Source organism: Chroicocephalus ridibundus, chromosome 8 (genome assembly GCF_963924245.1).
Source record: "Chroicocephalus ridibundus chromosome 8, bChrRid1.1, whole genome shotgun sequence".
In the NCBI taxonomy this organism is placed as follows: domain Eukaryota; kingdom Metazoa; phylum Chordata; class Aves; order Charadriiformes; family Laridae; genus Chroicocephalus; species Chroicocephalus ridibundus.
In genome coordinates, this window is record NC_086291.1 from 10,973,522 (window position 1) to 10,986,429 (window position 12,908).

Sequence of the window (12,908 nt, forward strand, 5' to 3'; positions counted from 1 at the left end):
CTGACCTCCTAAATAGTTAAACTTTTCAAACAACAAGAAATCATTTGGTAGAATTGACTACAGAATCTGTAATTTCAGAAACCGCAATCAAATAATCAACTAGGTAACACAGGCAACTACCCGAAAACATTTCAATTCTTCATAGATTTTCAGTCTCACTCGTAGCTGCAACCTTGTGCCTAAAATTTATGGCCTGGATCTCCTTGACACAGGGTGCTAAATTTCTTCACATAATGATGGCTTAAAAGGCACTCACTTGTGGAAGAAAACTAAAGTGAAGTAATGAAAACTGAAGGTGTTAAGTCAATATAGAAATAAAACGTTCAGTCATTCCGTTTAGTTACTACTAAATAAAACATTACACATTTGAAGCACTTCAATTCTATCTCAGATATTTCAAATGTAAATGCATGAGTAGTTTTGTGTCACCCACCTCCACGCTTGACCGAGGGAAGGAAATATCTCTGGCATCCTCAATTTCAATTCCAAAAGTTTTGTATGAAAATATCTAAGTCACATTAAACAAAAGCCCTACTGGTAACTCACTGCTCCGCTATTTGTTCAGAGAACCGTCACAATCTTAAAATCACGAACACCATCTTTCTTAAAAATCTATCAGATACAGTTAAGCTAGCCTTAAAAAAAAAAAAAAAAAAACCAAAAAAAAAAAACAGTCAGTGTTTCATGTCCTTTAAATAACTCCCTGGCTGGTTTACCATTGTCATATGAACTAAACAAAAAGGTCTGGTCATGCCCCATTTTAAAAAAAGGCCTTTTGATCCGTTGTATTGTTCAGCCCTGAATCACTGGCACTTTCCAAACACTGCATTATCCAAACACTGGTTCTTATACAAAGGGGAGAGCTTGCATTAAAAGACTGAAAATCATTTCTCATTAGAACCAGAAACCTGAGGAAGAAAGGTTATATATGCTTTTTGTGAGCTTCATGTCTGCAGTACACAAGCTTCGGGAAACAATTTTAAATCATAATGCAATAGCAGGCAGTACAAAAGCTTTCTCTTTTATATAATGCAATCAATAACACAGTTTCTTCCATCAAAAATCTGTAAGCATAGCAGAAACTAAGCACTTATAATATCATTGAAACACAAGTTAGTTTGCTAAAATTTGTTAAACATCATAATGTATATTTTTTTAAAAAATGCTATTTGTTTAAACCACATTTTTAAAAGCCTACTTTTACTGACATTTGCTACTTTGTAAAAATATCTCTTACACTGCCTGCTCCACAAACACCTGACCTGCATGGCCCAGGAGCTGCGTACTTAGATTTCTGTCAACAGACGGTTTGAAGAGCAGTGATCAAAGTTGTCCATATCACATAAATAATCAGTGACTGTCGAGTCACTTCAGCGATGTCAGTGCGAGCAACACTCAACACCGCAGCTACTCCCGTATCATGATCAGCTCAAGCCGATAATTAGAAGTAAGCTTACACTACTACTACTTTTCCTACTACACTTAAGGAAATGAACAGGCTTCAGCCTCGGAGAAGTGCTAGCTAGCTGTTCACAAGTGCAGGACAGATTCTTGAAAATGCCAACAGAGAAAATAGAGTATCTGCCCATTTAAATGATTTCCACAGTTAACAGCTATATATGTTCAAAACTAACCAAGTGATGAATAAAGAATAATTATACTTACAAGCTTCCTCTTCTGGGGAGACTGAGCTCCTTCTGAAAAAAAAAAGAAAGAATGAAAATGTTACTTGGTATTATATATTATTCATTTATCAATAAATGACTCCGGCAAAATTAATAAAAAGCTGGCCATTTCCAAACACATGCTCAGTGTATAAACTGTGCCCAGCACTTAAGAGGTGAATCTGCAGACATTCATAGCACAGTAGTCTGTGGGACAAAAGCTACTCGTTTTGTCAGAATAATCACTGCCTTTGCAGTCACAAAACCAGAAGCACTCAACAGAGCAAACATAACTTTGAAATTCAAGCCTAAACGTAAATAAGGCGGTAATTAATTCTATCCTACATACCTCATCAGCGTTATATCCGAACCACTTCCAGCAGCGTGGTACACATTATCCATAGAATCATAGAATGGTTCGGGTTGGAAGGGACCTTAAAGATCATCTAGTTCCAACCCCCGGCCCTGGGCAGGGACACCTCCCACTAGACCAGGCTGCTCAAAGCCCCATCCAGCCTGGCCTTGAACACTTCCAGGGATGGGGCATCCACAGCTTCTCTGGGCAACCTGTTCCAGTGCCTCGCCACCCCCACAGTAAAGAATTTCTTCCTGATATCCAGTCTAAATCTACCCTTTCAGTTCGAAGCCTTCACCCCGTGTCTTGTCATTACACTCGCTGATAAAGATGCCTAGCACCTGCTGCATGTACCTTCCCACATTCTCACCAAAAGGAAACATTAACGCAACAGAGTGGCTCTTGAGGGTTTTTTTTCCAAACGTACGCATTACTTGGGTTATATATTATAACAAAAAACCCAAGGTCAACAAAACATAACTCCCACTTAAAAGCAACATTTTGCACCTAAGCGGAGGAAGACCGGGAATTTTAAGGTTTTTATTTAAGCAAACAGGCCGTGAGCATCCAACAAGGCACCGACGGCGCTGACCGCGTCATGAGGCGACACCCAGCCGCGTCCGTTTTGTTATTTTCGGGTCCGTCCCAGCACACGGGTGGCTCCCCCCGGGTCCTGCGCCGCCAAAGGCGGCCACTAGGTGGGAGCCGCCGCCCGGTCGCCGCGCCGCGCCGAGGCCACGCCCACCGTGCGCAGGCCACGCCCACCGCGCCGTAGCCCCGCCCACAACCCCGCCCGCGGCTTTTTGCTTTTCACGGTGTTTTCCCTTCGCTCCGTCCGGAGCGAAGGGAAAACACCGTGAAAAGCAAAAAGCCCCCGCGCCCCCTTCGCACCGGCGGTGGGAACCGAGCTTGGAAACCGGTGCGGGGATGCTTCACCGCAGCTTTTCACAACCCGACGGGAAATAACTAAACAGCCGGTTCCCATCTCTGACCGTCAGGATGCTGATCTAACCCTGCCGTATTTTCGTCCCCGCTAAGGGAGGGGGGGTAGAAAAACAAAAACACAAACGAAAAAAAAAAAAAAAAAAATCAGTGTTTTCACCCAATATCGAAAAAAGTCAATAGAAAAAAAAAAAACCCAAATCCATAAAATCCGGTAACCTCTTTTCCATATTTAGTTAGGGAGCACATGCTGATTTAAGTGATTAACAATGTTATTGACAAACTCTCAATGAGTGGTCTGTTAAGTAATACGCCGGACTTTACTTAACAAAGTTTTTCAAAGATACCAAAACGTTACAGCTACTAGAACTAAAAAAAAAAATAATAATAAATATATCATTAAATCTTAAACACGCTGTTGTTATTTGCGAGTTCTCTACAATTTGAAATTTCATTGCAGTTTAACAGCACTGAGCAAATTTCATGTGCGAATTATCACAAGGCTGACAGCTTACAGCACCAAGAAATAAATTCCTGTCATCAGACAAACTTGTCAAGATCTAATCAAAACATTTCAAGTATGTAAGATAATAAATCATTAGCATCTATAACAGGTTGTGTGTTTTATATTCTAAAAAGGTACTTCTCCCACTCTCATTTGTTAGAAAGAATTAGTTTCCAACTGTGAAGTCTACGTAGCAATGACAGCTTTTTGCCATGGCAAATGGATAAATAGGTAAGGTATTACATATCATATATTATTCTGTTTGTGTATGTAGTATATTACTTATATAAGCATACATATCTCTTACATCACATGAGCACATGTATTTAATTTATCCTCTTTAAAGATCTGATATAACAAAGGTGCTTAGCAGAGGGTACTTTTTCTATTCAAATGGCGTATTTCTATTTATTCCAACACTGTCAGACCCAGAAATTTTCAGAATGAATGTGGAATTTCATGGTACTGGCTGAAAAAGGAAAACAGTGACCTTTAAATGTCTTTATCTACCTTCTAATTTTTGAGGTTTTAGGGTTCACGTTTACAGGCTTCGCTCTAGTCATTAGGGCTGAGAAATCACTTAAAGAGAGAACACTTCCCTGCAGCAGCGCAGCTCCGCTAATTGTGACTTACGGACATACACCATGGGAATCGTGATCCAGTAACAGCAGTGGACAAACCTTTTCCTTTCTTCTACTGTACACTTGTTTTACTCAGACCATATCACCTTTCATACTTCCTATGATATGCTAATTCAGGATTAAACACACGCATTAAAAGGAGGACTGACTTGGTCTTTGTTCCTGAAATCATCCTTTGAAATCTGTGATCAACTGAGTTTCCAAATACGGAAAAAAGAAAGTACTAGCAGGTGCCATCTCAGTGCAATTGAAATATTATTCTATCCATGTAGCAGTTGTTTCATTCTGCACCTCCACCTCGACAAACACAGTGCAGCTGTGGAATCAATAGGCAGTAGTTCAAATTTAATACCTCTCTGGTCTTGACAACAAAGAGCACAATCAAAACAATCAATTTTTATACCTGTTGTTCCACTATGCCTCGTTTTGTGTTAAGTCTTAAATTCCCCTTCAAAACCCCCTAATCAGCCATGCACCAAGCCATGCCCTGACTCCCGCAGCACTTTTCCCGTCCTCTGGAGAATCACCAAGCCCAACCCCTGCAGCTACTCGCCCTTTTCTGCTCCTCCAGAGCAGGGCTGGTGGCAGGTCTTCTATATAATCCTCAAACCAGACCGTGAATGGTGGGACCAACTCAAAAGCATCAGAGCTAGAAGGTAAACGACTGTGAACAGCATAATTATGAGCTTTTTTTTTTTTTTACTTTCCAGTGAGTTACTGTCAAAAAAATTACATCTTAGGGAAGAAGAAAGGAAATGCCTGAAGCTGGAAGCGAGGGAGCAGCCTGCAGACACACTGATAACCCATTTCAGGGCACCTATTTGAGGATGTCCCACTGTTAGGATAGCACTGCAGATTTCCAGGAGATAGAGCGGACAACAAAAATGCCCACCAGAGATGGGGATACCCTCACAGGGCGGAGACTCGGCTGGGTCTCAAGGTGGCTCAACACTTTAATGCGTGCAATGGGACCAACTGAGGGTTTACATCTAAAAATGATAGGGTAGTTTCAGACATACAAAGCAGCACTACAAAACCACTGATTAAATTATTATGCCAAACATCAGAGAAAAGTCCGTTGGCATTTCAGAAGTACCCTATAAAGGTGAAACTCTGGTCAGAATCAGTTTTATAGTACACATTAGATTATAAACGATTATAGAGAGTAAACGATAGTAGTGTGATTTGACTGGTTTCCATCCACTCCACAAAGAAAAAAATAAACCACATTTTAAGAGGTAAGATAACTAATAAAAGAGTGCTGAGCTGTGACTACTTGGTCTGAAACACTGTTTACAGGGTGCAGCTATAATCCTTTAAGTAAACATGCTTTATTTTTAATTTATCCTAAAAGACATCCTTCATGTAAGGCCACCATTCTGGTGAGAACTGTGATCACAAACATTCAAGATTTCAAACTGCCTTTTCCGACAGCACATCTGCCTCCCTGGGCACTGGCGCTCCCAGTACCTCTGTGTATTACCATTATTACTTCGGCCAGCCTCCATGCCACCCACTCCCTAGGTCAACAACGTAACCCTTAATAACCCAAAAGGCTTACATTTAATATTTGTTTTCTATGAAGTGATAAATAGCATAAGAATATTTTAAAAGCTTGTTGCACGCTATTCACACAGAACTTTCAGAAGTGGAAACAAATAACTACTTTCACAGGTCTTAAAAAAATAAGAAGGGTATTAAATCTTGCAGTACCCAAATGACAGGAGCAGACTGTTCTGAAAGTTAATTTTTTGTATCAGTTCCATATTTCAAGGCATAATTATTAAATACGCTACTTGAGCTCTACATGACAAAAGAAGCAGCAAATTTTCAGACAACTAGTTATAAATGAACCTTGGGAAAGAAATGTGGAATTTATAAAAAGCTGAACCTAATACCCTCCTTCATAAGAGTTCCTTATGTTTATTTCCATTTATCTTAAGTTTATTCTCTCAGATCATGCAGATGTAACATCAGTTGGACACTGTGACATGCCACAGTTCAGGTTTCACAATAGGACTGGATCCTCACAGGCCCTACCATTTTTGAGGCAGCAAGGAAGCTAGAAGAGAAAATACACTGGCCATTTTAAACATCGCTTTTCTGTTTACATGATATATTGTTTAGTACATAGACACTGCAAATCTATTTTATTGTGATCTCGTACACAGAAACTGCATCTGAAAACAGGAACGTTTCAGGCATCAGAAAGAGCACTGGGGTTTTGCATACGTATATGCACACAATATGAAACGGAAATAAAGTCTGGAAATCTATTTGTTCATTGACCTACAAGACACCCCGTATCTTTTAAACAGATACATTATGTTATAAAAGTGTGAAGAAAACAGGAGCCCATCACTCAAAATTGTCACTTTCTCTCAGTCTTGTAATTTGTCCTTGAATATGTAGCTGCGCATATGGCACAGACCCACAGGCAAAGTTGGATGCTGGAGCCTGCACTGATGGCAGCTTAAATGTAGTCCTTTCAAATTAAAGTGAGAACCATCGCTACATTCAGGATGTTCCATATTTTTGCCAGAGCAGACGGTGTGATTCCTGAGATTGCCTTTGACCTTGGCTTTCTTGCAAGGTAGCTCACTATCATACCAGTTGGGACAATAGACAAATATTTTTACAGCTATAACAGTAAATATATTTCAGTTAATAAGTTAATATTTCACAGATGATGAAATTCCACTGACACTCATTGACCTGGTACCACGTACTCATGTTTTAATTTTTTTACTTTGCTGACTATGTTTGCTTTAGGGTATACTACCAACCAGCGGGGGATTAATTAAATCTCTTTCTATACATAAGCATTTGCATTACAGAAATGATATAATGAGGGTTGGAATCTCCAGTTCTGATGGAAAATACAACCTGGCCGTGCAAGGACAAACTGTAATCCATCCATCAGATTAACAGGAAGGAATTTTTCATGGTGATTAAAAAAGAGCACCCCACACTAAGCTTCTCTTTTTTCCTATCAGAATCTGTCAAGAAAAATAATTTCCTTCTTTTCACCATATCATTGTAAATGGTTATTAAAAACAGTACTTCTCAATTTTTCTCTCTAGAAGTGATTAGATCTGGACTTGTTTCCCAAATTCATCAGCAAAGAATTTTAAACAGCAACACTAAAAGCATGTCTGTACTGAATGCCGGATTAACCTATGGAATGTGGTGCAGATAGTTTCTATAATTCACTGACTTTTTAGAAACTGAATTCAGGATCACATCGTTAGTTCATCTGCTTAGCTACAGAGACTCTTAAAATACAGAAAATGGATACCCAAGCTCTTGCCAATATCATTCAAAATACTGAGAGGACACAGAGTTTAATTCCCAGACCTTTTTCCACACTGCACAGAATTTATGCCTGCAATCACACAAATCCAGAATTGCCACGGATGACTTATTTCCAGCGCATCCTCCCATATTCCCAGTACCAGCCAGACTGCCTGGAACTGCCCTTTCCTAAGAGATCTCATCTTCATGGCGACAGGGTGCCAGAGCCTTCAGGACAATGCGTGTGGCACTACAATAGCTAACAGTATACCTGTTCACCCAGTGTCACCCTAAACATACTGCAAGTTCAAAGCAAATTAAATGTATTATTTGGATTCGTTCTCTACCTCAACACAAGTTACATGTCAGTAAAAACATCCTTTGAAAAGCACATTAACATATAAAATCAAATGGGGAAAAAAATCAGCTGTTTGAGTAACAGGCAAATCTATGTCTTTAAATAATCAGTCTATATCAGTCTTCAACCCACGGGTCACAAATCAGCCAATGATGCGTTTAATGTTTTTAGCATCTTCTGGTCTTTTTCTTCTCTTCAGCTTAGAAATCCTTTACTAATCAAAAAAAAAAAAAGAAGAAAAAAAAAAAAGCCTTTGGGTTTATTTCAAGCTAGAGTTTCTACAGAAGAAAATAAAGCTAAACGCTCTCTAAACTTTAAGCAAAATTCTCAAACACAGCAAATTATTTTCCCTCCCCCACTAGCCCTCCTGCCTGGGCAACACAAAGTTCTTCTTTTGTAGGCAAAGCTAAGGATCCAGGTCACATCTGTGCATTAAGCTGTCAGGAATATATGGCTCCAAAAGTTGACCGCTAACCTTTCATATCACTTAACCTCGGGGCTTTCCATAAGATTAAGGGTATTGGTTACTTGACCTAAAATAATTCCAGAATACATCTCAAAACAGAGAAGAATTCCCACTTTTCACAGAATGTTTTCAGTTCTCACCCTGAGATATATATGTATTTTTTAGTAAATATATATACACATATGTGTATATATATATTAGTAAGCTGAAGTCTGTACTCCATGTTTCGTATATTACATCATGTCTTCAAGCCCAAAATACAACAATACGCAGTACACCATGGGCCAGACTGAACCAACTCATGGCAACAAACATGACTGAAACCGCACATCGTGGCTTGGATAGGCAGGTGACAATGGAAACGATGCGTGCAAATGACATTCCCAAGTGGGTGAAGGGAGTGTTCCCCAACGCCAGGAATAAGCCAGCTGCCACAGCTGAGCTACAGATGACGCGAGGAGAAGGCGTCTGCAGCCAAGGGCAGGGTGGTGCAGGCGCATCCCTCGCTAACCAGAGCAATGAATGACTTGCAATTCTCCGAGTCTCATTTCCTCCACAGGATTCATTTCTATCTCTGTTATTTGGGACTAAGAGCACAGGGTCACTCTAATTTCATGCTATCAGTCAAGCAGCAGTCCCTTTCTTTTCATAGTGAATAAAATAGCTAGTTTCATATTTGAGCCCAAGCTTTTCAGCTGAGGTTAAACAGCGAACGGTTGCTGAAAATTAAAAACAACCTCTGCGAACCCTGGTCACATCAAGAATAGCAGGTACAGTAACTCAGCTGCTCAATCCTTAGATGTCAGCAAACTAATTTACTATCAACTTGATTGTTTTCCTCAAGACTTAAAAAAAACAACACTGTAGCAGCAGCCCCCTTTAAATACACTTGCCAAACTTATTTTTAAGCGATACATAGCACATAAAAGACTACGTTTTGAAGATGTAATCTCATTTGCAGGAAAAAAGTAAATTTAAAGATTACAGCTTTAATTTTGCAACCCAGAGTCCTAGATGTGGCACAGAAGCATAGAAAAAACAGCAGAGCAAAAGAAAAAAGGTGAATTTGCTCTCATAACAATCCATAAATTGCAATAGCAGTAGCTTCAGAGGACCATTACGATAACTTATTCCCTGAAATAAACAATAACAGCCACCCAAAATATGTGTGTGGATCAACTAAATAAAAAGGAAGATGCATGATAGTCCTCTCTAAATAAAAGGCAGGTTATACTTTAAAACCTGAGAAATAACACCCTTAATAAATGCTCCAAATCTTCCTTATACGTATTATGTTTTTGCACGAATTAGCCTAAGGGAGAGAGAATATTGAGAGGAATAAAGCGCACGGCTTAGACAGGTCACTAATCTTTCTCATTACTTAATTCCAGTTTTACAAAGCCATGAAGCAGATTACTGATCTGCCCTATGTGTGAAACAGCCTCCCCAGCACTGAACGGCCATGCAAAATAATGGGAGCAACTGTTCAAAATTCTCTTTCATTTTGCCAGGCTACACCAGTTTCAGAAATTTAAGTCCAAAGGTCACATTCTACAAAATTTTGGAAAATGCAGAAAAGAGTGTCATCTCGGAGCCATACAGGACTGCAGCTGTAACGCTATTGTTAGAAACCGCTCTTAAAATTACTCTGTCTTGACTTGCACCAAAAATTCCTTCAAGACTGGGCATGCAACGATCACAAGGAACCAGTCACAGCTGCTAAAAATGCCAAGAGCATTACAAATAAACAAATCCAGTTTTATTCTTTCCCTTGTTAGCTTGTACTAATATTAATCTATGATTAAGTCAGTTGTCATTTCTACTATACACACATCTACTCCTTAAAAGGTTGTTTCTAAAAGAATTGACAGCTGACATCAAGGCTACCTGACCACCAATTTTATTTATAAAAATCTTTAAACATCCTTTATTGAATTTAAAACTGAATAATCAAGCCCAGCGTAATTTTGGGGAGTTTGGGGACCCTTCTGGTTTATCCTATGTGAAAGTTACACAAACCGACATGCATCTCATGAAGACTCCTGGACCTGCTCACAAGCTCACATCCATTCAGTGCACTGTTAATACATACTATGAACAAATATCAAAGGTTACGAAGAAAATTATATTGAAATAAATCATCTGAGAGAAAATCTGCAACACTGTAGTTGGACCAAGAAAAGGTACACGGTCAGCTCAATATTAACATCATCAGCAGACATCTCGCAACAGTCCAAAGGGTTCTGTTTATTCTGCCAGGCTGGTTTCTCACTGACTCCTCAGTTGTAAAGTACTCGGAAGCAGACAGGCAGAAATTAAGTGTTGGTGGTTGTTTTTGAGAAGCAATCCGTGTGTCTCCAAATATTTTGTCAGTGTTAGGCTGAGACTTTTGATACATTAACAGAATTTTATCTTTACAATTGTCTATTTCTCAACTAATTTAGACAAATCTCTGTCAGACCCGTCTCCCAGGACGGCTGGACAGCATGGCAACCCCTGAAATAAGACCAAGTTTCCTAACAATAAAGCTCTGGGAGAAAGTCCTAGGGAAGAGAAACCTTTCAGTTCCTCAAAAAGCCTCAACAATGGAGGTGTCTCCCATCCTACCCTAAAGCTGCTGCAAGTCCATTCTGCACAGATCACGTGAAAACACTCTCAGAAATTGAAAGCATAAGCAATCAATTTTAAGGGTATTTAGTAATTAGTCCTAAAAGGAATTCCAACCATATAAAGCTCCCTTGCCTTCATCTAGTTTATGACTGATAGCATCTGTAACCTCACGAGGCATCCATTAAGTTCAGTAGTTAATTACATCTGCTCTGACTGGACATTATTTACAGAACAAGCAGATGTCATTTTTCATTGCTTAGCTAGTCTACATGAGGCACTTCAGCTTACCCCTCTCGAATCACTGCTTCTCCACAGAAACAGGGATGGAGGGACAGGCAAAGGGTGCTCTGGTCAATTTTTGCAAAGGAACAGTTAAAGGCCATCATCCACTTAATGAAGACATCCACATGCTGAGCACCATGTGAAAATTCAGAATAAGCAAACACCAGCCAGTATTTACATCTTTGTAAGCAGCCAACAGAATGTGAACTTCTCTCTTGGACCTCAAAAGTGAATGGTCTTCGATACTGCTTCTGTCTGCTGGGCTCCAAACTGCAGCCAAACTGAAACATAAATCCTTGACAGAAGTGATGAAAGAAAGGGCTCTGTTGCTTCATTCCCAGATAATAAATATTTTTTATAGCGAAAGCTGATAGCCACAATAGTTGTACATTTGTATTATGAGCAAACAAAGAGAATCATCCCCTAGAAATATAAAGTGGTTACACACCTAGTGTGACTCATTTCAGAGTTATAACACAAAGGATTTCGACAACTACCTTTTTATAGTTAGTTCTGGAAAACAATATTTTCAGTGAAAAACAAACATTACATTGAAACCTGCTCTCCTGTCATCTCCCTCACACATACTTTCAAACAGGTATTTTTTCTGCTTAGGAATATTTAAATTAACTGTAAAGACAAAAAAAAAAAAAGAGGCAATTAAACGGTCCTCTCAGTTTTGATGAGGTAGAACTGTAATAACCACCAATCTTACCCTAATTTTAAAATTATAATCTTGGACTATCTTAATTTAAAGGGAACAACACTGCCTGTCATGTTCACATGTGGCAAGGCTCTGAAGGTGAAATATAAAATGTGAAACTGCAAAGAAGTGTTAGGCCAAGCCCAAGATTAATTTACAGATCAAACTGAGTGTGGTGAAAGGTTTACGCTGGTGCATGCAAGACAATCTTCAGGCTTAGAGGAGGTGGAACATATCTCGGGAAAGCAGCATCTATTGCCTTCAAAATGACAGGCAGCAGAGCTGGGAACATAGGCACTGACTGACCTCATCCCTGGGCATATTTTTAAATAACCACACCCAGGCCTATCCTTCAGGTATATCAGAAATCGTGCAAATGTCAAGTGAACTAAGGTTTTTGGATCTCTAAGACTTCTCCTATGAAAAAGCATGTGATACATCTAAACATCTTTCAGAGATTTATTTCTGAACAACCTTACATTTAATACAGTTGGATAATTCAGACTTACTTGGTGCCAAGAGATCTGTTTCAGAGTAAAGGAAAATTCATCCCCAATTAAAGTACTGGTAAAATACAGGCACTCGCTCCCAAAGCACAGATTTGAGAAACTGCAGACTGCGCCTAATGACTTTTAGTTCTGATGGGCGATTAGTGTGCTCTGTAATGGACTGACAGAAACAGCTGATTCTATTACAAGGACATGTTCTGGCTAGGATTTTCTCTCTGTTGCGTTTAAATTATAAATATGAACTCCCTTGAAAATATATGAAGACAAAAGACATTAATCAATCTCTAAAACTTCTGTCTTCTGTCCTTTACCATACTTCAAATTAGACCAAACACTGACTTCATCAGCAGGAAAAACCTCTCAGGTGCTCAGAACTGTCTGTACCATTGTTACTCTTCCATACTATCAAGCACAGAGTTCTCTCCATCCTCTACGCCTTTTGGAAGAAACTGCAAGTTTTTTTTCATTCAGGCATTGGCTTCAAAAGCAGATTTTAAGGTATATTCCAGTTTGTACCTATGGATACAGAAGAAATTTCTGAAGACTTGCAAATTCATCAAGAATTGTCATTAGAACAAA

At 39.3% G+C, this 12,908-nt stretch overlaps 1 protein-coding gene across 9 annotated transcripts in view; it reads right to left on the minus strand.

The window, feature by feature from the left end:
* Window positions 1-12,908, minus strand: part of MAST2 (microtubule associated serine/threonine kinase 2) — a 226,814-nt gene that overhangs the window by 108,616 nt on the left and 105,290 nt on the right. For all 9 annotated transcript variants that reach the window (XM_063345048.1, XM_063345051.1, XM_063345047.1 and 6 more), the window contains one exon: window positions 1,666-1,697. In XM_063345048.1, the coding sequence (XP_063201118.1) occupies window positions 1,666-1,697 (32 nt within the window). The remainder of the gene's footprint in view (window positions 1-1,665; window positions 1,698-12,908) is intronic.